At 37.6% G+C, this 26,721-nt stretch overlaps 1 protein-coding gene across 1 annotated transcript in view; it reads left to right on the top strand.

Moving 5' to 3' along the window:
- RYR2 (ryanodine receptor 2) overlaps nucleotides 1–26,721 on the top strand; it is a 6,224,161-nt gene that overhangs the window by 3,663,452 nt on the left and 2,533,988 nt on the right. The window contains exon 49 of the mRNA XM_044059048.1: nucleotides 10,592–10,761. Coding sequence (XP_043914983.1) covers nucleotides 10,592–10,761 — 170 coding nt within the window. The remainder of the gene's footprint in view (nucleotides 1–10,591; nucleotides 10,762–26,721) is intronic.

Raw genomic sequence — 26,721 nt, 5'->3', positions numbered from 1 at the left:
CCATGACCTAATATGTTAATTAGACAGCTTAATGGGTTAAAGGCAAGACAAAAGAACAGCAGTGACAGAGATTCACCCTGGAATATCCTCCCTTTGAATTTTTATCCCTGGAATAATAATTTGCCCTTTATTATGGCTTAACTGCAAAGTGGTTTTCCACTATTTCATGGTTGCTGTAATGTAGGGTTTATCTCATACATTTTTAAGCACTCTTGTATCCATAAATGTGGGATACTGTCAAATGCTTTTTTGTAGTCTATCCATGCCTTTCTTAGATTCTTCCCCTTTTAACAGTTATACATTATGACTGTATTTAACAAGAAATGATCCTTTGTTCCACATGATTTTCTTTTATTACTTTTTTTCTATTGTCATGATTTTCTTTTAAATAAATATAAACTCTGTTTGCATCAATTCCAGTGTATAGTTTCTACATCGTCAGAAGGCAAGTTATTGGTGTATAGTTTTTAGGATAGCTTGCAGGTTCACTCTTACGTAGGGGCATTGTCAACCAAGCTGGTATCTGTTCAGGGTGCACATATAAATAGTTCTTATTCATGGCTAAATCTTGATGCAAAGATGTTAATACTTTTAACCAGAAGTTAGGTACTGCATCTTGGCCTGGGGTTTTCCAATTAGTAGCATTTCTTAACTTTGTTTCAATCGCTGTAGCTGTTACTTCATCCATTTCATATCCTGTACATTTTAACGTCTTACTCTTTCTTTTACTTCTGTCCATTTAACATCTTTGTTATGTCCCACAGGATTTTCAAAGATACGTCTCCAAAATGTATCTATTTGTTCTTTTTTTTTGTGGTGTTTCAGTTCCTTTTGCCTTGTTTCCCACTTCTTTCTAAAACTTAATTGGGTCATCAATAAATTGCTTATTTTGTACTTTTCCTTTATATTTATCTACATATTTATAAGTTTTTCTGCCTGTGCTGATATTTTTAGTTTATTATTTGTGACAGTGCACAGTACATCCCGATCTGTTATAAGACTGCATATTGTTTTTATCAAGTCTATCTTTAAGTATTTTTATTGATCTGTTCCCTTCCTCTATACTCTTTTAACAGTGACATTTCTTAATTGCTCTATAGTTTTCTCTATTCAATAATTCTATAATGTCATTTGATTTCTCCCCTTCCTTTCCCTTACTGCCCTATGTTCTTGTGGTAAAACTTTATCTGTTATTAATTTAGCTGCACAGTAATGTATCCTATTTACTTCTGTTATATCACATGAATCTCTATGGACAGCTCTAATTACTGTTTTCATTTGTTTTATCAAACTACTAACTTTTTGGGTTTTATTGACCTTCTGTAGTCTATTTCTTTCATTGATCTTAATATATCTGTCAGCGTTCCTATATGGGGTGTCCAACAATCCTGAATTTCTTCGTCATCTTCATGACATTTTTGATAAAGCAGGTTATGAAATAATAAGAGTAATGGTGAAATTCCACCACTTGCAAATTGACCAAGAGCCACGTCAAATGGACATATGGAATAAATCTATATGTGATGATTTGAACTTTCAGTTTTGTAAAACCAATTCTGATAACATTTTCAATGCAGTGGATAAAACATGTTCCAGTATTTTACAATGGAAATTATCTAAACTTAAAAGAGATACAGATGATTATTCTAAAGGGAAGGCATATCCAAAATTTCCCATTTACTATACTTGTTTTGCTGTATCCAATCATTTATCTAGTAGTGATGAGCAGAATGTGACAACACCAAGTTCATTTAGGGAATCTAGAGATGTTGCTGCCTCTTTATAACTAGTTGGACTGAAGAGATTCATATGGATTTGCAACAGGAACTTTCACGAGCATTCTTGGAGACAAAAGGAGATGAAACAATCCTTACATACAACAGGGGCTCATCTGAAGAGAAATGTTCAGTATGGTCACAAGTAATAAATGACAGTGAATGTTCACTTGACTAGGGTATAAGAGATACAGTATTTAAACTGACTTGTGATTTTAAAGTTTACGTTTTTATGTAAACAGATTGACACTGAACATGCAGACTTATTACCTAGAGGATTAACTTTTGTTCCTGCAAAGAGAACTGATATTGTGGACATTTTATTTGACTTTGCAGTTCCCTAATGATAGGACATTAAGTAATACAAATGAGCTGCATAGAGCCAGTTGTTTTAACTCCCCATTAAATTACGGTATACATTTGTTTGAAAACGTTTGTAAGTGATATATGCAATGTCTTAAAACCGAGTAATTTTAAGAAATTTTATAACATGTCTGATAGGGAAGAAAACCTGTTTAAAGAACTGGTGGATCATAGTAAAATTAGAATAATGAAACTAGATAAAGGGGGCGGGGCTCATTGTAATGAACAGCAAAGATTATAGGAACCATACGAATGTACTGCTGATCGATGAAACATATGAAAAGATTTCAAGGAATTAAATTAACATTGCCTATGTAAAAATTGACTTTTTATTTCAAGACATGTTATTTCAAGGTCAAATTTTGAAAAGCGAGTATAATTACATGCTCAATGACAAACCAGTTGTTGCCAGTATCTTTGGCATTCCAGACATAAACAAGTGTTTAGTAGAAACACCTTTCCAGTCAATAGTGGATAGTTCAAGATCAAAAACTTTTGATTTGCAAAGTTGATGATCATTATTTGAAAAAAGGTTTGGACGGAATAAAACACATTTGTAAAGATCCACTTTATTTTTTGAGCATATTAAATGAGATTGAATTTTGTTTCAACAAGATTTTTGTAACTATAAATGTCCACAACTTGTTTTCTGTTATCACACATGACATTAGATTAGAGTGGCTTGAATGACAATTATTTAAAAAGGAAGATTTGAGTTCAGACAAAGTTAATGCCTTTGTGGTTTTGATGGAAGTAGTGTTGAAAAATAATTTTATCTACTTTGAATGGCAATATTTCAAACAATTCAATGGGGTAGCTATAGGAACAGCACGGCTTTCATTTTTGCTAACTATGTAATGGCTCATTGAGAAACAGAATTTCTTTCTAATAGTGAATTAAGGATTGTTGGACAAGATTTTTAGATGCCATATTTATAATGTGAGTACATACCCCCATTTAGTTACAAGTTACATTAATAATACCGTAGAGTTTTTAAAATTTTCACATGTCAAACTCACACATAATTTCCTAACTAGATATTGAATTAAAAAGTATTCAAACATGAATATATTTTCCTTAAATATTTATATAAAACCTATATTTTCAAATTTTTATTTGCACTACACCATCGAAGACACCAGAAGACGGTGGTAGTTAAGGGTCCATTGGTTAGGATAGCCAGAATGGTATCTGATTTAAAGGAATTCCATATGGAGTGTCAACTAGTGATAGACATGTTGCTCAAAAGAGGTTACCCTGAAAGTTTTTTAAAGGAAATCAAGGATGAAGTGGTCACTAAGAGAATTAGTGATATTTATTTACCCAATTTGGGTACTAGCAATGCAGGAGTGGTAGATAATTGAAAGAAATCTATAAGTACCACAGTTTATGGTCGAAATCAAATTTTCATTTCCACTTATACTCTTGATAGTAAAAACATTATAGATTGTATAAACAAGAATTGGAAACTGTTTTTGTCTGAGTTTAATTTGTTAGAAAAAAATAGGGAATAGACTATTTATTAATTATGGAAGAGACAAAGCATTTAAAATATACTTTGAACAAAACCTACAGAAAGTGGTGTTAGAGAACATGCACTGGGTACCTTTAAATGTGGATGCTGTTCATATTATTCTAGTATTATTTTATAGGTTCATAGGTGTGTACTAAGCTAATGGCCCTGGAGCCTTTACAAGCCTAGACCATAGAAGTGCCCTGGCACTGTGCCGCCTGATGTTAGTTCCCAGTGCCTCTATCAAGTAGAGCCATTGGAGTGATCCCCATGGTGAACTTTCTATTTCTCATCCACTCATCAAGATTTCTGTTGAAGAGGGCCAGCATGTTCTGTTGATTGTGGTAATGAGGTTGAGGTCTCTGGAGCATGTGGTGTGGAGGTACTGGGATTTCTTTAGATGTAGCATTTCTAACAGAGCTGGGTCAGACATGGCTTTGTAAGTCAAGCGGAGATTGTCTCTTAGTAGACGATATGAGACAGAGAATAGCTGGAGTTTTTTGAGTCTGTCCATGTAGGAAATGTGCTTAAGGCCTAGTATCCTCTTTATGAGGTACTTGTGTAGCTTTTCCAGCTGTTGCATGTGTCTAGTGAGGTACCTGCCAAATGGGTCAGTATACTCGATGACTGGCCTAATGAGGGAAGAGTAGAGAGAGAGATGATGACCTCTTTCTTCCTGGATGCAAAACACTTGGCAATGAGATGTGCCACATAGAAGGACTTTCTGACCACAGTGGCAATGTGGTGGTGGAAGGAGAGATTGCTGTCAACCTGTGTCCCCAAATCTCTTATAATGCCTTCAGTGTTCAGTGGGCACCCATTGATGTGGTAATTAGTTGGAACTAAGTTATTCCCAAAGGGGATGACGACGCATTTTTTGGCATTAAGCTTAAGGGCATGATTTCGACACCAGTCATTGGTCTCAGTGAGGCCTTTATGTAAGATGTCTACATCACTTGGGGAGTTAATAAAGGCTCCCAGCATGCAGTTATCTGTGAACCTGGTCAGTCAGAGTCCCTCTGTGTTGGCCTCGACCTTTGAGAAGTAGATGCCAAACAGTAGAGGATCTAGGACTGATCCTTGTGGGACTCCACTCATGACTGGTTGGCAGTCTGACTTGGAGTTTGCTATTTTCACACTGTGGGTTCTATCTGTGAGCAAATTTGCAACCCATCTAGTAATATAGGGGTTGATGCCTAGTTTGGTGAGTTTATCAATAATTCCGTAGTGGGGAATGGTATCAAAGGCCTTGGCCAGATTGAGTCAGGCTGCATGAACTGTCTTGCCCTCATCCACAGCTCTGGTGACTGACTCAAAAAAGTCAACCAGGTTGAACAGGCATGATCTACCTTTCACAAAATCAAATTGAGTGTGTTCTAGAGTTTGGAGATTCCCTATATCCTTGTAAATTAGGTCCATGATGATGCACTCCATAGCCTTACATATCAGACTCATCAGGCTAATGGAGCAATAATTCCAAAGGTCTGTAGTCACTCCCCCTTTATGGAAAGGGCTGACTGTAGCAGTGCACCATTCAGTAGGGACAAAGCCTAAGGTGAGGCTGTGATTGAACAAGGCACACAGATGTGGTGCCAGTTCACTTTGTAGTTCATGTAGAACACATCCAGGGATATTGTCAGGTTCCATAGAAGCTGTATTCTTGGCTTTGGACAATGCAGCTTTAACCTGTGGTGCAGTAATGCTGGGTGCCTGGCATTCCTCCAGTATTGTGATTGGTCCTTTAGTGGGGGGAGAGAGGGGTAAAGTTGGCACTGAATCTGTCGGCCAGTATGTTGGCAATATCTGTTGGCTCAGTATAGGAGGTACCTTTGTGCAGTAACTCAGAGTAAACCTGAATATTGCCATGGAGATTCTTGATATAAATATAGAATGCATTGTGGTTGTTTTTAGTGTCTGCTGCAATTCTGCCTTCATAGCTGGCTTTAGAGGTTTTGATGAGGGATCTCAACTTTTTTTTGAGGCTAATAAGGGAGCTTTTCCACTCTTGGGACTTCACCTTTTTCTGCAACAGTTTCTTCCTTCTATTGTAGAGTTTATTAATGGTGTGGGACAACCAGATTGTCTTCCTTTTTATGGAGAACATCTTGGTTCTGTTGGGTATGGCTAGTTCCATGCATTTTTGTACATGTTCGTAGGTGACAGTTTTTTTATTAGAGGCAATACTTATAAGATCAATTGTCATTTTTCATGTTATTCTAAAAATGTGGTATATTTGGCTGAGTGCCATCAATGCCCAGAATTCTATATAGGCAAAAACCTTAAGAAGACTTAAAGATTGTATTTATGAACACCAAGTGGACAGAAGAAATGAAAAGGTTACTAATGCACTGTATAAACATGTTAAGCATTTTAACACTCATTCTTTTTTTTTTTTTTTTTGTAGTGGTGGAACAGGTACATAATAACTCTCAAGGTTGGATTATAAATGATGATTTGAATAAATGTGAGCTTAAATGGTAACTTAGACTGGATAGCAGTGCACCATTCAGTAGGGACAAAGCCTAAGGTGAGGCTGTAATTGAACAAGGCACACAGATGTGGTGCCAGTTCACTTTGTAGTTCATGTAGAACACATCCAGGGATATTGTCAGGTTCCATAGAAGCTGCATTCTTGGCCTTGGACAATGCAGCTTTAACCTGTGGTGCAGTAATGCTGGGTGCCTGGCATTCCTCCAGTATTGTGATTCGTCCTTTAGTGGGGGGAGAGAAGGGTAAAGTTGGCACTGAATCTGTCGGCCAGTATGTTGGCAATATCTGTTGGCTCAGTATAGGAGGTACCTTTGTGCAGTAACTCAGAGCAAACCTGAATATTGCCATGGAGATTCTTGATATAAATATAGAATGCATTGTGGTTGTTTTTAGTGTCTGCTGCATTTCTGCCTTCATAGCTGGCTTTAGAGGTTTTGATGAGGGATCTCAACTTTTTTTTTAGGCTAATAAGGGAGCTTTTCCAGTCTTGGGACTTCACCTTTTTCTGCAACATTTTCTTCCTTCTATTGTAGAGTTTATTAATGGTGTGGGACCACCAGATTGTCTTCTTTTTTATGGAGAACATCTTGGTTCTGTTGGGTATGGCTAATTCCATGCATTTTTGTACATGCTCGTAGGTGACAGTTTTTGTATTAGAGGCAATACTTATAAGATCAATTGTCATTTTTCATGTTATTCTAAAAATGTGGTATATTTGGCTGAGTGCCATCGATGCCCAGAATTTTATATAGGCAAAAACCTTAAGAAGACTTAAAGATTGTATTTATGAACACCAATTGGACAGAAGAAATGAAAAGGTTACTAATGCACTGTATAAACATGTTAAGCATTTTAACACTCATTCTTTTTTTTTTTTTTGTAGTGGTGAAACAGGTACATAATAACCCTCAAGGTTGGATTATAAATTATGATTTGAATAAATGTGAGCTTAAATGATAACTTAGACTGGATATCATAAACGAGCCAGGGATAAATGGAGCCTGTTCTAGTAATTCCCTTTTAAAGTTGAAATATTATGATGCTTATTAGCTTGTGTTTTTAAATTCATGATTAACTTATTTGCAGTAAAAATTAATTAATTAATTGAAAGAAATCTTCCAACTGCTATGGTGAAACTGCCAAATCAACAACAAAAGCACAAACTAGGACAGATAAATCACCAAGGTTAACGCTGAGTCTCTAAAGATTTAAACAAAGTTGCTGACAAACTAGTCCACAAAACACATCCAGTGTCCGTATTAAAATGAATTTAATGATTCCAGTTAAAAGACAATAAGAAAGTAAAAGTCCCTGGATGCTCACAAACGATAAGCGCTTTCGATTTAATCTTCATCAGATCGTAAAAAAGGTCGGGACATTCTTACTTTTATATAAAATTTTTACACTTGATTGGCCACTACCAGCTTGTTTCAATTAGCCAATGTCTGCTTTCCTTTTCTCATCTCTTTTAGACTTGTAAGGCCAATGAAAATTTCATGCTTGAATCACACCCCTAGGCTGTTCGTATGGGCATTTTTTTGATTGATATGCAAATTAGCTGAAAAAACAACCAATAAAAAACGACAATGGTCCATTTTAGCCAATCAAAGTTATAAGTATACATATTTGACAGCTTAATGCCTCCTTCATTCATTTGTATATGACAGTTGTTTTCTGGCAAGTATTTCATAATATTTGGTTCTGATTAATTCATTCTTTATTGTACTGGAAGAATCTTTCAAACCCTTACATTCAAAAGGCTTGCAAAAAGAAACTGATCACAGTATCATTTTGGTGTAAAGGTTATTCACCAAACCAAGGCAAAAATCATGTTGTAATTCCCAGTATTCTTGCGATGGTCTACTAAACCTGCCATCACAATAAGCGACAGTCCTTAAGTCATGATGACATGCTTGATTATCAACAATGGTGTTGTTTTGCTATACTATTCACTTATTTAGCATCTTAAAGTGTGACACACGTGCCAAACCAGATAATCCGTTGGTGGTATTATGAATCTCTCTATTCATTTAGACTTAAACCAAGTTTTTTCATGGTTTTTAAACCTATATAAAATAGCGGAGTAAATTGGCCAATACCGATCTTACTGCCACTTTCCCTGATGACTGGTATCCAATAATACAACGTATTTCAGGCGTTTATCATTGGGCCATTAGCTGAAGTGTTGTCCAACCAACAAAGAGTTGGGTAGTATTTAATATACATTCCTGATAGTAAATTACTTGTCCCTCACTCCTCATCGGGAGATACAAAATCTCTCTCAGATGTACAAACATAAATAAATGCTTGCACTACCCCACTTCATTGCGACGAACCACGTGCAAGAATGTCAACTAGAATTTTGTTCACATACCAAGTAATGAGAGCAGCGTAGACCACTTTCTTGGTAGTCAAATATTTAAATATTTGAAAGGGCAGCGTAATCCACTTTCATGATAGTCAAATAATTAGTAGTGCTCTCCCTCCATAAATAAGGGGCAGTCTCATCTTACTGAAAATTCCTTATTGATGTTTAGATTTCCCATTTTCTTTGTGGAACCAGTCATTGTCATAATGACAATCATTCTTCTTTTTCTTTGTAGATTTAGTCTTTAGAGTTGCTTGTAAACTATGCCGTAAATATAACCTTCCAAAACAAATGGATGCTTGGTTTCATAAGCAGTAATATAAAAACCTTAAGAAGACTTAAAGATTGTATTTATGAACACCAACTGGACAGAAGAAATGAAAAGGTTACTAATGCACTGTATAAACATGTTACGCATTTTAACACTCATTCTTTTTTTTTTTTTTTGTAGTGGTGGAACAGGTACATAATAACCCTCAACTTTGGATTATAAATGATGATTTGAATAAATGTGAGCTTAAATGGTAGCTTAGACTGGATATCATAAACGAACCAGGGATAAATGGAGCCTGTTCTAGTAATTCCCTTTTAAAGTTGAAATATTATGATGTTTATTAGCTTGTGTTTTTAAATTCATGATTAACTTATTTGCAGTACTAATTAATTAATTAATTGGGGTTTGGATACTAGTGGCTGGCTGTTGTCATGTGGTTTTCCAAGATGGTATATAAACATTTGTTTTTAATTTGTTAATTAGTTCTGATGAAGTTCTGAGTAAATTTCAGAATGAAAGTGCTCAACTCAGTAAAGAAACTTTGGTGAAATTAAGTTGGTAGTGTTGCACTATGACCAGTTGTCGTTGTTTCCAGTTTGTTTTTCTCTCTAGATACACACCACACACTAGCCACCCAGCAGTGTGAACCTTGGCTCTAGAGGATTGTCACTGTTGAAGTGGCATCCGCAACCCCTTATGCAAAAATAGGGAAAGAAGGGGTTGTGGATGGATACATATATAGATATATATATATATATATATATATATATATATATATATATATATATATATATATATAAATATTTTGACAATGTGTCCTAGTAGGTAGTACACACTTTCCTTAAGGAAAACAAAGCAACAGAGAGGGGAAAATTAGTTGTACAGAAATTACTATATCCTAGTTTTCCCTTTCTGTTGATATATGTACGTGTCTATATATATATATATATATATATATATATATATATATATATATATATACACCAACTCAAAGAGCTTTATTTTTTTGGAGAAAAGGGAATATTCTGACAAATGGACATCTTGGGTGGGCTTGGTATATCCAAGTCTGTTTTTTCAGCCATTTAGTCTCTATATTTCAGGATTTGTGGAAATGTATCCAAGATTTCAAGGTATTACCACGTATGTTTGTATGCGTGTATGAGTATCTGTGTATGGACTGACATCCAAACTAAGACTGACTTTTTGCTGTATGCATCTTCTGTCTCAGGATATAAGGTCTAGATTCTCTGCAACCTCCCCCAAAGTAGGATAAAGTAGGTATCAGAAAATGAATCCATGATCATAACAAATTCAGTAGCAGTCTTGTGAACTCCATCTAGAAATGTTTTTTGTTTCTACCTTTAAAGCAATTTTAACCTTAAGTAGCGTTACTGTTATTTAGCAAAATGTAATATAAATAACAAGATGGTTTGGCCTATACTGCATGTTTGACATTATAATACAAAATAAAGTTACCTACATCATTTGCTCAGTATAGCTAAGAAGATATGTGTGTGGCACATATATTGCTATATTTCGAGGGACTATAAGGCACTTGCCTTTAGTTTCATACTTCTAAGCTCCTGAACCATATGAAAATATTTACATCAAGCACACCTTCTCTTGCCTTTCTTCTTATACAACACATTCTAAGTTGTGTACGACTACATATTTATTTAAAAAAAGTCTGTAGTAGGTTCAAGCCACAGGTAGGCACAATGTAGCTTATACTTGTGTCTAACATGAATATATTATTTACAGCTGTGTATTTTGAATGTATTGAAATGTATGTGTTATTGTTTTATTAGATGGTTCTGTAGTTGAGCCAGACATGTCCGCAGGATTTTGCCCAGACCACAAAGCAGCCATGGTTCTTTTCTTGGACAGAGTGTATGGTATTGAAGACCAGGATTTTCTTCTTCACCTCCTAGAAGTCGGCTTTCTTCCAGATCTTCGTGCTGCTGCTTCCTTAGATACGGTGAGCATTTTCTAGGATTTAACTTTTCATGTTTAGGAAATAGCTCTCTGCCTCTAGTGATTTCTTACTATTGACTGTTCAGTTTTTTCCACATTTATTGCAGTGTGTTTGGCAAGTTTTGTCCACATGGCCATTTGTGTTAACTGCATACTTAGCTCTGACCCTGAGGCTGGACCTGATGCATTCTTTCTAGTACTTTTGATTGCTCTGTGAAAACACTTTTAACATTTCTGCTTTGCCAAGAGTTCCTGTGAAGTTATACAATTTCAAGGTAGTAGAGCATTTACCAATAGTCTGCAGTTATATATGAATATTGATTGTAAATATATATATATATATATATATATATATATATATGGGTGTACCTGAAAATGACGAAATCTCTAAACGCCGACAACGAGAACACCGACACTGGAAGATCGACAACAGAGAAGACCGACAGTTGAGAATCCCGACGCTGAGAACACCAACATGTAAAGGTAAGTGGGCGATAGGGATGGACATTAGGGTCGGGGTGTGGGTAAGGTAAGTGTGTGATAGTGACGGACGTTAGAGTAGGGTGCAGGTCAGGTAAGTGTGCGATAGTGACGGACTTTAGGTTTAGGGGCAGGTTAAGTGAGTTAGGGTTAGAGTGCGGGTAAGGTAAGTGTGCGATAGTGACAGAGTTAAGGGTTAGGGGTGGATTAAGTTAGTGTTAGAGTGCGGTAAGATAAGTGTGCGATAGTGACGGACCTTAGGGTTAGGGTTTGGGTTAAGGTTAGTGCATAGATAATTGTGTATGTAAGGTTTAGTGTTGGTTTGTAAGGTTTTTGGTGTGCTTGTGTTGTGTGTGTGTTTTTCTTGAAAGGTATTTGTTTTGTTGATTGTCAGGATTGTGGTTTGTCGGGCATGTGACGTTTCGTGTTTTTGAACTTTCTTTTTTTTTTGGTTTTGTTGTGTTGGTTATTTAGTTGTCGGTGTTTTGGCATGTCGGTGTTATCAGTTAGACCCATAGATATTATATATATATATATATATATATATATATATATATATATATATGTGTGTGTGTGTGTGTGTGTGTGAACACCAACATGTAAAGGTAAGTGGGCGATAGGGATGGACGTTAGGGTCAGGGTGTGGGTAAGGTAAGTGTGTGATAGTGACGGACGTTAGGGTAGGGTGCAGGTCAGGTAAGTGTGTGATAGTGACGGACTTTAGGTTTAGGGGCAGGTTAAGTGAGTTAGGGTTAGAGTGCGGGTAAGGTAAGTGTGCGATAGTGACAGAGTTAAGGGTTAGGGGTGGATTAAGTTAGTGTTAGAGTGCGGTAAGATAAGTGTGCGATAGTGACGGACCTTAGGGTTAGGGTTTGGGTTAAGGTTAGTGCATAGATAATTGTGTATGTAAGGTTTAGTGTTGGTTTGTAAGGTTTTTGGTGTGCTTGTGTTGTGTGTGTGTTTTTCTTGAAAGGTATTTGTTTTGTTGATTGTCAGGATTGTGGTTTGTCGGGCATGTGACGTTTCGTGTTTTTGAACTTTCTTTTTTTTTTTTGGTTTTGTTGTGTTGGTTATTTAGTTGTCGGTGTTTTGGCATGTCGGTGTTATCAGTTAGACCCATAGATATTATATATATATATATATATATATATATATATATATATATATGTGTGTGTGTGTGTGTGTGTGTGTGCATTGTTGTTAGTAAGTATATATAGGTGTATCTCTCTCTCTTTCTCTGTCTCTCTCTCTCTCTCTCCCTCTCTCTCTCTCTCTCTATATATATATATATATATATATATATATATATATATATATAGACACACACACACACACACACACACACACACACACACACACACTTATAGTTTGATTATAATTTGTCTTTTGGAGTTATTTATTTAACTTGGAAGTATACATGTGCATTGTTTAAAATGTTTAACATAGGTGAGGGGGCTATGCCACCCACACCCCCCTTACTTAATATTCTAACTCCAGGGTTGCACTGCAGTGGGGAAAAGGCCATGTATTACTTTCGATGAAATGAGTTACAGTGAAATTAGTTTTTGATGAAGTGAGCTTTCAGTCAAGTGAATTGGGGAAACTGACTTTAGACCAAATGTGTTTTCAATGAAGTAAAGTAGATCCATACAGATATATATATATATATATCTATATATATATATATATATATATATATATATATATATATATAGACACACACACGCACACACACACACATATACATACATATATATATATATATATATATATATATATATATATATATGTGTGTGTATAAATATATCCCAAAAGTAAATAGGTGCTCGCCCCGACAAATGCAGTGCTCGGAACTCAATGTACAATCACCAAAACCAGATTCCAGCACTCGCATACTTTCTGCAAGACGTCCAATGAAAATCCACAAGTTAAAGCACAAACGAACACTAAATTCTGTGTTCAAGATTTATTCCAAGTGCAAATGCACAGAGCAGCCATTCAGGTAATCTTCATAGTGGCCATACCGCTGCAGTCACAGACCAGTTGCCAGTTTCACCCCCTGGCATCCTCAGTGTGAAAATACACAGAATGAAGATGCTGCTTGCATAAGTACACATGCAAGTGTTAATCAATTAATTTAAAGAAAAAGAACAGGAACATTCAAACTAAATAAATCAGCAAACCCTATGTTCATGAAAAAACTGCCTTGAATACATGAAACAACCTGATATGCATCCATATACCTACACATATTACCATATACAAAAAAATGTATGCACGTATATACACACATAAAAAATGTTTATATAATACATATAATCACAGATAGTAATTCATATGTAGCATATGTTACATAAATCACCAAAGGCAAATATAGAATGTCATAAGAAAATGGGAGGTGTCAACAACAGACAATATGAACCACTAACCAGAATATATAAGTGAATTAAGCAATAACCCATGCCTGGGTGTGGGTAATGCTGGATTTACCCACAGTTGGCGTGGTTTGGTCATGAAGGCGAAGCCCAAGTGGCCAAACAAAGGCAACCGTGGGTAAATCCAGCATTACCCACACCCAGAAGTGGGTTATTGCTATTATACAATGATATTATTTAAGAAAGAAAATGCTTACTTTTCTTAAATAATGGCATTGTATAATGCCTCCGTGCTGCCCTTCCGCAGCTGTCTGGAATTCTGCGGCAGTTCTGATGTACTGCACATGCGTATGCTTACACAGCACATCACAGCTGTGGGTGGAAGCAATGGAGAAAGCAAGATCTCCATTGTGTTTTACAAAGTGTCTTGCTATGTTAAAGGAGTTTAACTTAGCGAGACAGCTTTAAAAAAGCAACTGAGAATCTCCGTTGTTTTTTTAAAAGCTGTCTCGCTATGTTAAACCCATTTAACATGGCGAGACAGCTTTAAAAAAAGCAATGGAGAAAGGAAGATCTCCGTTAATTTTTTTAAAGCTGTCTCGCCATGTTAAACTCCTTTAACATAGCGAGATAGTTTCTAAAAAGCAATGGAGATCTTGCGTTCTCCGTTGCTGTAAAAAATAAATAAATAAATAAAAAGAGACATACAAATGGAAAAAGTTAGGGCGACCGGACCTTTTTCAATTAGTATAGGTCTTTGATTTACAACGTGCACACTGACCAATCAGCGTGCACGTTTTTTGATATTAATGGGGGGTCGTTTTATAATGACTAATAATAATACTAAGGGACAGAGAAAAACCCTTTTTTACCAAAAGCTAATCCTAAATCATCAAGCAAACCTACCAATGGTCATTTAGACGTGGTTTATACAGTGCCCCCTAATTTAGTTATCCACATCCTCTCTTTTCTGTCAAGAATATCATGTTTACTTATATCGGAAAATCTACTACCCTTCACCAAACCAACACCCCAAAAAAGGAATTGCGCCATGTTATGTACCAAAATGTGCTTAAATAATGCACTCCTCTGTCACTTACAGCTAATATCACTTAAATGTAGGGCAATCCTACTCTTTAGGCTTCTAGAAGTTTGTCCAATATAAAAAGCCCCACACTGACATGCTGTCATGTAGTCACACAGTCAGTACGACAGGTAATTAGATATTTAATATAAAAAAACTTCAGAGTATTGACAGATGTAAAGGATTTAGTATGTGAAATAACTTTACAGTAGACGCAATTACCACAGGGGTTACTACCCCTGGGTAAATCACTTAAGGCGTCACCATCCAACCAGTCAATCTGCTTGTACCAAAATAAAGAATCAACTAAATTTCTACCCCGCCTTTAACTGTAAAACAATTATTCTCCAGGCATTGATCAAAAAATGGATCCGACTTTACTATATCCCAATGCTTAGAAATCACATTCCTGAATCTAAAAGTATTGGTATCAAAGTTTGCAACAAATCTGATTTTTGAAATGACAGGTGACCTATCTCTTACTTGTGTTGTGTTCAAATTCTTACTCCCCAGGAAATCATCTCTATTAAAATTGGATGCTTTGGATTTATTTCTTTGAATGTTAATGCCAGAATAACCCCTCCTCACAAATCTATCACCCATTTTATCCAATTCTTTTTTTATAACAGGTGTCCTCACTACAAATGTGCCTCAATCTCTGAAACTGAGCTTTCGGTATATTGGACATAACATGTCTATGATGACAACTGTCTACCTGTAAGATGGCATTTTTTTAGTAAAGGGTTTCCTATTGAGATTCATCTTCACAGTACCATTTGGATTCTTAGTCACAGTCACATCCAAAAAATCAATGCTATCAAGCTCGATTCTATCAATGAATGTTAAACCAAATTGATTTGAGTTCAGATATTTCACAAAATCTAACCAATTCTGGATAGTGCCAGACCAAATCTCCCAGCAGTCATCCAAGTAACGATGCCACATGGTAAGTTCTTTCTTAAAAGGACAAGAATCACTATATATAAACTCACTCTCAAAATACCCCATAAAGAGATCTGCATATATAGGTGCAAAAGTTGTACCCGTCGCAGTTCCCATCATTTGTAGATAGCACTCACCATGAAATAAAAGACATTATACTCTAATACTGCGGTAGCGTTGTCGCCTCATAGCAAGACGTTGTCCCGTTCGATTCTTAGCTAGAGTGTCTTCTGTGTGGAGGCATACATGAATGGGGCATGCCTTCGTTAAAGGTTGTGCATCAGGGCTGATAACCCAGTATGTAAAAATCCACTACCAATCATTAGCGTACCGGAGTTCCGCTGTGGTGACCCCTAACTGGGAAAAGCCGAAAGACACAAACAAATACTCTAATACCAACTGCACCAAGGTTAGCAAAAAATCAGTTTGTCTAGGGTGATGCTTATTATACATTTCTAACCAATACTTTAATGCCTGAATACCTCCACTATGTGGTATATTCGTATATAGTGCCTGGACATCAAGGGTACTAAGATAAGGAGGCTGAGTGTATCTGCAAATCATTCATTAATCACAAAAAGTTGCTAGAATCTTTTAGCCTAGCCCTGACCAAACTGAGTAATGGCTTCAATTCATGTTCTAAATACACAGATAGGGGTTCTGTTAAAGACCCCCCTATCTGAAACGATAGGCCTACCTGGGGGGTTCAAAATAGTATAGTAATAGTTTATTACTATCTGTTTTTATATGTATTTTATATACATTTTTTATGTATGTATATATGTGCATACATTTTTATATATGGTAATATGTGTAGGTGTATGGATGAATATCAGTTTGTTTCATGTATCCAAGGCAGTTTTTTCGTGAACATTGGGTTTATTGATTTATTTAGTTTGAATGTTCCTGTTATTTTTCTTTAAATTAATTGATTGAGTAACACTTGCATGTGTACTTATGCAAGCAGCATCTTCATTCTGTGTATTTTCACACTGAGGATGCCAGGGGGGGCGAAACTGGTAACCGGTCTGTGTTTGCAGCAGTATGGCTGCTGTGAAGATTACCTGAATGGTTGCTCTGTGCATTTGCACTTGGAATAAATCTTTAACACTGAATTTAGTGTTCATTTTGTGCTTTAAATTGTGGATTTTCATTGGAAATGTTGCAGAAAGTATGCGAATGCTGGAATCTGGTTTTGTTGATTGTACATTGAGTTCTGAGCACCACGTTTGTCTGGGCAAGCACTTATTCGCTTTTGGGATATAATATGTTTAGTGTGCTGCCTTTTTTTGAAGTTTTGGTCTATTTTGACTTGGGACATTGTTTTTTTGATTGAGCATCTACATTCATGGCTACGGGAGGTGACCTACGTGCTTTTATCAGCAATTTGCTGTTGGATAAGGATGATGTGGCTTGTTTTGAGGGCCGCAGTGTTATTAAAGGAATGGAGACCACTGTGGAGGTGAGTCGTGTTAAAAATATGCAACTTATGTTCAGAGAACTGACTTTGCTTACTAAAAAATTTTGATCGACAATATGGCATATTAAATTGCTGAAGGCATACATTAAGGCGGAAATGGCGCCAAGAGGTTTAAGGGTTTATTTAGGCAAAGAAAATGCTGATTTTATGATAAATTGGCATTTGATTCAATGCACTGCTTCTAAAATGTTTATTGAATTGCTAGTGGAGTTTTATGAACATTCTCTACTAGATATTTAGGCAAAGCTTGATGAATGTTTGGAAAATGTGCAACAATTTGAAAACGAGGGGGACTATCAAAATACTTGCAAGTCATATTTAAGTGAAAGGAATACTTTTGAAAATGAGGTCAGGGACAAAAAACTAAGGAAGTCTAACCGAGATTTGGGGGATATGGCGAATAATGTAATTTTCTCTTGGAAAACCACTAAAAGATCAGTGCGTTTCTCGGATGCTATTAAAAGACAATCTAAATATAAGTGGCGAAGAAACAAGTCTATTCTAAAGCCTTCTAGAAGTGCTGAAGGCACTACTGACTCTAGTTCATCTGATTTTTCATCCAACCCACCCAGTACTGATACTGAAGCTGAATTTGTGGAAGATTTAACATGTCCGGTTCACAAAAAATTAATGGAAAGAGGTGGCCCTTTAGAAGAGGTAGATGCAAACATCAAAGGCTAACCAGGGAGCAACATACAGCAAACATTCAGGGAATTAATGCAAACATAATTGATAGCCATGATGCTGAGATGGATAATCTCATAGTTAATTTAACTAACTACGAGTTAACTATGCATGAGAAAAGTGTGCTAAATAAAGGCTTCAGTTATATACATTCATGCTTTATTTCTGAGTTTGATGTTTATAATGATGTTAAGCATTTTTGCAGAGCTTTAAATTTAAAATATTTTTTAATGCTAAAGCTGATTGCAGTGATACTGCTGATGTCACTTCTGATGGTTTTCTTTTTAAGAAATCTGACTTCCAACCACCATATCACCCTCGGGTGAAACTGTTTGAGGATTTGGTGTTGCATGATTTACATGTTAATCAAAATTCTATTTTCAGGGGATTTGGTGATAATTTGACCAAGCTTGAGAGAGATGCTCTGATACAGTTAAAAACTAAAAAAGACTTAGTAATAGTCAAGGCAGACATTGTAATATGGGCACAAGATGATTATTTGGGAGAAGCTTTGTGACAATTGAGAGATGGCAGGTTTTATTATAGACTGCCTCTTGATCCCACTTTGGACTTTAAACGAAAGATAGATGGATTTCTTTTGAGTGCCAAATTGAATGGGGATATATCAGAATCCGTATTAAAGCAGCTTCTTGTTAATAATCCTGTACCTCAACGTTTTTATATTCTACCCAAAATACATAAAACTATTTTGAACCCCCCAGGTAGGCCTATCATTTCAGGTAGGGGATCTTTAACAGAACCCCTATCTGTGTATTTAGAGCATGAATTGAAGCCATTACTCAGCTTGGTCAGGGCTAGGCTAAAAGATTCTAGCAACTTGTTGTCCTTAATGAATGATTTGCAGATACACCCAACCTCCTATCTTTGTACCCTCGATGTCCAGGCACTATATACAAGTGAACCACATAGTGGAGGTATTCAGGCATTAAAGTATTGGTTAGAAATGTATGATAAGCATCAACCTAGACAAACTGATTTTTTGTTAACCTTGGTGCAGTTGGTATTAGAGCATAATGCATTTTATTTCCATGGTGAGTGCTATCTACGAATGATGGGAACTGCGATGGGTACAACTTTTGAGCCTATATATGTGGACCTCTTTTTGTGGTATTTTGAGAGGGAGTTTATATATAACATTCTTGTCCTTTTAAGAAAGAACTTACCATGTGGCGTCATTATTTGGACGACTGCTGGCGGATTTGGTCTGGCACTATCCAGAACTGGTTAGAGTTTGTGAAATATCTGAACTCAAATCGATTTGGTTTAACATTCACTGATAGAATCAAGCTTGATAGCATTAATTTTTTGGATGTGACTGTGACTAAGAACCCAGATGGTACTATGAAGATGAATCTCTGTAGGAAACCCTTTACTAAAAATGCCATCTTGCAGGCGGACAGTTGTTACCCTAGACATGTTATGTGCAATATACCAAAAGCTCAGTTTTAGAGATCGAGGCGCATTTGTTGTGAGGATACCTGTTATAAAAAAGAACTGGATAAAATGGGTGATAGATTTGTGAGGAGGGGTTATTCTGGCATTAACATTCAGAGAAATAAAGCCATAGCATCCAATTTTAATAGAGATGATTTCCTGGGGAGTAAGAATTTGAACACAACAGAAGTAAGAGATAGGTCACCTGCCATTTGAAAAATCAGATTTGTTACAAACTTTGGTACCAATACTTTTAGAATCAGGAATGTGATTCCTAAACATTGGGATATATTAAAGTCTGATCCATTTTTTGATCAATGCCTGGAGAATAACTGTTTTTACAGTTATAGGCGGGGTCGAAATTTAGGTGAATCTTTATCTTGGTACAAGCAGATTGACTGGTTGGATGGTGATGCCTGAAGTGATTTACCCAGGGGTAGTAACCCCTGTGGTAACTGCTTGTACTGTAAAGTTATGTTATGTACTAAATCCTTTAAATCTGTCAATACTCCGAAGGTTTTTGATATCAAATATCTCATTACCTGTCGTTCTGACTGGCTGATCTACATGACAGTATGTCAATGTGGGGCTTTTTACATCGGACAAACTTCTAGAAGCCTAAAGAGTAGGATTGCACTACATTTAAGTGATATCAACTGTAAGCGACAGAGGAGTGCATTATTTAAGCACAGTTTGGTACATAGTATGGTGCAATTCCTTTTTTTGGGCATTGATTTGTTGAAGGGTAGTAGGTTGTCTGATATAAGTAAACATGAAATTCTTGACAGAAAAGAGAGGATGTGGATAACTAAATTAGGGGCACTATAAACCAGGTCTAAATGACCAGTGGTAGGTTTGCTTGATGAGTTAGGATTAAGTTTTGGTAAAAAAGTTTTTTTTCTCTGTCCCTTAGTAGTATTATTAGTCACTCACTTATATATTCTGGTTAGTGGTTCATATTGTCTGTAGTTGACACCTCCGATTTTCTTATGACATTCTATATTTGCCTTTGGTGATTTATGTAACATATGCTTCATATGAATTACTATATATGTTTATATGTATTTTATAAACATCTTTTATGTATGTATATACGTGCATACATTTTTTTATATATGGTAATATGTGTAGGTATATGGATGCATATCAGGTTGTTTCATGTATTCAAGGCAGTTTTTTTGTGAACATTGGGTTTAATAATTTATTTAGTTTGAATGTTCCTGTTCTTTTTCTTTAAATTAATTGACTGAGTAACACTTGCATATGTACTTATGCAAGCAACATCTTCATTCTGTGTATTTTCACACTGAGGACGCCAGGGGTTGAAACTGGTTACTGGTCTGTGTTTGCAGCAGTATGGCCGCTGTGCAGATTACCTGAATGGTTGCTTTGTGCATTTGCACTTGGAATAAATCTTTAACACTCAGTTTAGTGTTCGTTTTGTGCTTTAACTTGTGGATTTTCATTGGAAATGTTGCAGAAAGTATGTGAGTGCTGGAATCTGGTTTTGGTGATTATATATATATATATATATATATATATATATATATATATATATATATATATATATATAAATATATATATATAGGTTCCCTATCCTGCAGTCGCAGATGCAGGTTGTTGAATGCATTTTTGTCGAACAGTAAAGCGTGAAAAGGCAAAATAGTGAAGCGGCGTTTCAGCTAATTTTTTCCCTGGGAAAGAATTTGTTTGCCCGCTTTCGCTACTTTGCCTTTTCGGCACTGTAGTGCGATCTTGGAGTTGGTATATTTAAGTAAGGGGTGTGTGGGGGCACAGCCCCCCATGTTGGGGGGTGTGGGAGGGGTGAAGCCACCCACATTAAGTAATGTTTTACTGTTTGGAAAACAATCGCTGTTCTGAAGTTTGACATTGTAAGCTTTTACTTACATGGGGTCGATTATCTGTCATTCGCTCTTCTGAGCGCGTGATATGGTAATATAGATCCATATATATATATAGGTTCATAGGTTCATAGGTTCATACTAGGCTATCTGCCCGAGGGCATTTACAAGCCTAGCCCATCGTTTTGTGGCTTAGGCCACCCCTTTAGTATGGGGAACTATACCCATTATTTTTCTGTGCCTCTGTCGAGCAGTGACACTGAGGTAATCCCTGGGGTATATCTGCGATCTCCCATCCATTGGTCAAGATTTCTCTTGAACAAGGCCAGCGAGGTGCTCTGCCTCACATGTACCGGGATTTTGTTCCACAGCATAGGGAGTCTTTGGGTGATGAATCTATCCCTCCAGCACGTCCTATTAATAGCCGTGTCAAGGTTTAAGTCTCCCGCCCTTGTGGCTCTGATGGATCTAGATTTTTTGAGGTGAAGCATATTCATCAAATCTGGGTTTGACATGGCCTTGTATGTTAGGCAAAGGTCACCTCTGAGCAAGCGGTAAGCGACTGAATAGAGCTGGAGTTCTTTCAGTCGGTCAGCATAGGACAGATTTTTGAGACCCTTTATCCTTTTGGTGAGGAACTTTTGTGGCCTCTCCAGCTGCTGCAATATTTAGATAGATATAGATATAGCTATTTATATATAGATACAGATATATACACATATATAGAATTTGTTATTTATTTATTGACATTTGCTGACTGGGAAAGTCCACTGTGTTGAAAACCCATTTTCAGTCGAGGCCTGGGGAGAAAAGCTATGCAAACTAATAACTGTTTTATCACAACTGCATTCTAATCTACATACTAATATCAAAATCTTCTTAAATGTTGATAATGATTTAAAACCAGTTTCTATAGTTGTACAGCAAATCATAACAGGAAATATAAAGTGTAATCCCCTCATCTGTTCAGTGTTCTCATGTCTTATTTTGCTTGATTCTAGTTGGACACAAACCAACTAAACAAGTACCTCTGCAATATTCCCGATTTGGGCGTGTCACATAACCACAGAAAAAAAAAGAAAGTTGCTGTCGTAAAAACTCAGGGCAGTGATTTCTTATTATTATTACAGCAACCTGGGTTGTCAGCATCAGGAAGATGAACTTAACCAATTTGAATATCATCAACATTATACCTGATAAGCAGCAAAGTAATGTTTTTATCTGGTAGGGAATGTGGGCTGGGGTAATCAGCTACAATTATTTTTTGAAGCAGGAAGTGGGGAATGAGAGAGAAGGAGACTTAACTGGCACTGTTTTTCCTTGTCTTGATTTTTACCCGATGCCTTTTGACCATTGAGCCTTCCTGCAGTGGAATACAACCCATTTCTTCCCCTGCATTAAAGTTACATTCAGTCTTAGGTCAAAACAAAAGCCATCTGTTGGAAGCCATTATCCAGGCAGCTGTGAACATGTTTTACCCTGGCTGTCCAAAGACCATCATCCTTACAACTTAATTACCTATTGAATGGCTTGCCTGTACTACTCCATAGACACTCCTGACTAGGCACCCATCATCTGATAGGAAAATCTGATGTTACTGTCAAATCCATCTGCAGCCTGAAGGCCCATGGAATGTCTTGCAAATTCCAATGCTGCTACCACTCTCCCAGCCTGCTTATGGTCCTGCAGTGAAGCCTTCATTAATTCGTATGTCTGGGATTTTCTATTATTCTTTTTATGGTGTCATAAGTGCCACATCACTAGGGGGTATCCTGTTTCCAACACTTGACACGTGCATGCCCCTACACACACTGCCTCTGATTGGTACTATTGCTGAGTGGGATACCAAGCTGATAATGTTCAGGTCAATGATTAGCTGATGGAAGCAACTTCTGCTGGGCTCTAGTGTGAACAACCTGGTAGGAGTTGTTCACTTCCATTCCCCATTCCCTCCTCATCTCTTTCAGCACCCAGTCCTCTCCTCTGTCTCAGTTTATCTGAGTTGTAGTCAGAGCTTTATTCCTGTATACTACAGAACCAGGCTAGGCCTAACTGGCACTTACTAAGTGAGTAACAGCAGCACAAGCATTAATGGGAGAAAACATTAACTGCTTACCCAGAAATTGTGCATTAATCCGTTTAGAGCTGTTATCCTTGTGGTACATGCACAGCACATTCGGTTGTTGCTTCCTGAACCACAAAATAGAGTGTTATGTTGTAATGTGTGCTTATTCTGTTATTCTCTTTCTCGGGATAGACAGTCAAGTTTCACAAATGTCTACAATATGAACAACATATAATTGACTTCAACAGTTGGCTTAGTTTCTGGTGTCTTTCCAAAGGGATCCAGTATCTATCTGGCTGGGATGACATGGTCTGCAGGCCTTAATGCTTTGCCAGGGATGACCTCCACCTGTCATCCCTGGGGTTCCAGATCTTGGCCAAGGCTCTTGCCTCCCCCATTGTGCCTTTTTAGGCTATGTCCCAAAGACAAATCTTCCAACGCAAAAGGTCTATCAGAAAGGAAATTGAAGATCATGCTGCTTAACTCTAGGAGCCTTAACCTGAAAATGCACTTACTGGAGGCTCTCCTCACATTGGAAGATGCCGATGTCTGTGCTGGCACAGAAACTTGGTTCAGGGCTGCAGAGAGCACCCCTCCCTTACTAGGCTATACCTCATTCCACACATTCCAACCTCAAAATGAGGTTGGGAAGACTAAGTGTGGTGGAGTCTCTATCTTCATTAAGGACAGACACACCTCCAGACTGGTTTCCCAGTATGTTGCACTGTAATTACTCCAGGTGCAGCTGACAGTTGGCAAGACACCCATCCAAGTTATAGCCAGCTATAGACCCCCTTTCATGACTCAGGAAACCCACTCCTCTTACCTTGACCTACTTGAATCCATCAAGGTGCTCCTAACACCTTGATCCTTGATGACTTCAACTACCCCACCATATGCTGGATGAATTATTCCTATACTAATGCACTCACCCAATGATTCCTTGACTTCATCAATCCTAATGTATTAGACACAAGGGGAGATAACATTCTGGACTCAGTTCTCACCAACATGGGTGACCGCTGCACCACTCCCATTGTACATTCTTCCCTGGTGAGATCAGATCATAGGTCTGCCTCATTTGAAGTTTCTGTCCCACCCAACCCCCAAACCCCCAACCATAACCAGGCTAAAAAACCTCTCAAAGGCTGACTACAACCTCCTAATGGTGGATATCAGTAGCTTCAACCCCCCCCCCCCCAGAAGCTGAAGACAACTATGCTGAACAGTATGCCAATGCAGTGTACAAGCACCTGTACAACTGCATGGACCAAGCCATACCCAACAGAACTAAAAAAACCTTCTCCTCAAGGAAACAAAAACCTGTCTAGTGGACATCCTCTATCAACAGGCTTTACAGCAAAAGGAAGAAACTGTTGTCCAAGGGTAAAAAGGGAACAAATTCCAAATTGGAAAAACTTCCTCCTCAGCTTCAACAAGCAAATTAGATCACTAGTGAAAACCTCCAAAGCCAATTATGAATTGAAACTAGCCTCAGAAACAAAGAGAAACCACAAAGCCTTCTTCAGTTACATCAGGAACTTCCATGGCAAAGCTCAGGCTTGTTCTAAATTAGTACTTAACAGTACCACTTACACTGATCCTGTTGACCTAGCCGACCTGCTAGCAGATAGGTTCTGTGCAAACTTCACCCCCTTTCCCCCTAAAGGCTCATTTGACATCCCTGATACTTGTCCCTGTACCTCAAATCTCTGTAGATCAAGTGTTAAAGGCCCTATCCAAGGCAGAGAACACAGCTTCCATGGGAGTTGATAGTATCCCAGGCTGTATTCTGCACCATCTCCAGCATGAACTAGCTTCACCATTAAGCACCGTATTCAACCACAGCCTAAGTACAGGCTTCATTCCATCAGAGTGGAGAACTGCCATTGTCATCCCCTTGCACAAAGGTGGTGCCACTACTGTCCCTGGAAACTATTGCCCCATTAGCTTGACAAGTCTGTTATGTAAAGCCATGGAGTGTATTATTATGGATCTCATAAACAAGGACATAGGCAATCTCCAAGCACTTGAACCCACCCAGTTCAGATTCATCAAGGGAAGATCTTACCTATTGAACTTGGTTGACTTCTTTGAGTCTGTCACTAAAGCCCTGGATGAGGGAAAGTCAGTGCATACAGCTTACCTTGACTTGGGCATCATTAAAAAGCTAACACAACTTGGCATAAATCCCTCTCTCATCAGGCCAGTTGACTCACCGATAGGCCCCACAAGGTCAAAATAGGCACCTCCACCTCCCACAGCAGACCTGTTACAAGTGGTGTTCCTCAGATCTGTCCTGGGACCCCTACTGTTTGCCATCTACTTCTCAGAGGTCCAGGCAAAGACAAAAGGCCAGTGGCTGACCAAGTTTGTGGATGACTATAAGTTTGGTGCTGTCTTTGACTCCCCAAATGATGCTAACATACTGCAAGAGGGTCTCACAGCAACAAATGACTGGTGCCAAAGCCATGGCCTTAAGTTAAATGCAAAAAAATATATTATCATACCATTTGGCAAAAACACGGTCCCTACTGATTACTACATCAATGGCAACCCCCTGTGCACACAACCTATGGTGAGAGACTTGGATACTCAGGTTGACAACAATCTCACTTTTGACCATCATGAAGTAGCAGTGGTCAGAAAAGCCTTTTACTTGGTTCACCTCAAAAATAAAGGGATTGCATCCAGAAAAAAATGAGGTTATTACCTCTCTGTACTCCTCTCTCATTAAGCCAGTAATTGAGTATAATACCTCATTTGGTATGTATCTTTCCAAACACCTGCACCAACTGGAAATGCTACAGAAGTACCTCACAAAGAGATTCCATGGTCTCCAACACCTGTCCTATGTGGACAGGCTCAAATCACTCTCACTATCACTCTACTCGGTATCATACAGAATGCTCAGAGGTGATTTGTGTCTCACAAGCAATATCGGACCCTGCCCTACTAGAGATGCTCCATATCTGTAAGTCTAACTCTTTGCACATTACCCATTCAAAAGGCCTAAATGTAATAAACAACATCAACAAAACCTGATGGAGAGACAGTTTTTTCTCTCAGTGGCTGCCCCGTCTCTGGAATAGACTTCCATATGTGTCAAACAGAGTACCTCGCTGACCCTCTTTAAGCGTAACCTTGATGAGTGGATGGGAAACCACAAATTTGTCTCAGGGGTTCCACCTGTGTCCCTCATTGACAAGGGTGATAGGTGCTGATTGAGGTTTCTTTTTTTGGAGTTGTAAGGCCCCCAGGGCCATTAGGCTAGTAACGTCCTATGATACTAAGAAAACATATACTTAGTGTAACCCAGTATTTACTGGGTTTAGTAGCAAAGCATAGGTTATCATTGGATGTTGTATATCTGATTCAAGTCTTCTAAAGTTTAACTTGCAAGGAACTGATGTTAACACTGACAAATCAGAAGCTAAAATTAAAAGAAATGAAAAAAAATGAGGCAGGAAGACTGGTCGTCCCCTAAATTCAGCATTGGTTACTCCCTTTGTCACTGTAGGCTACCTACTCATGGAA

Source organism: Protopterus annectens, chromosome 1.part2 (genome assembly GCF_019279795.1).
Source record: "Protopterus annectens isolate FY-2018-M chromosome 1.part2, PAN1.0, whole genome shotgun sequence".
Classification (NCBI taxonomy): Eukaryota; Metazoa; Chordata; order Ceratodontiformes; family Protopteridae; genus Protopterus; species Protopterus annectens.
Note: the sequence above shows the minus strand (reverse complement) of the source record. Positions and strands in the feature narration are given on the sequence as shown.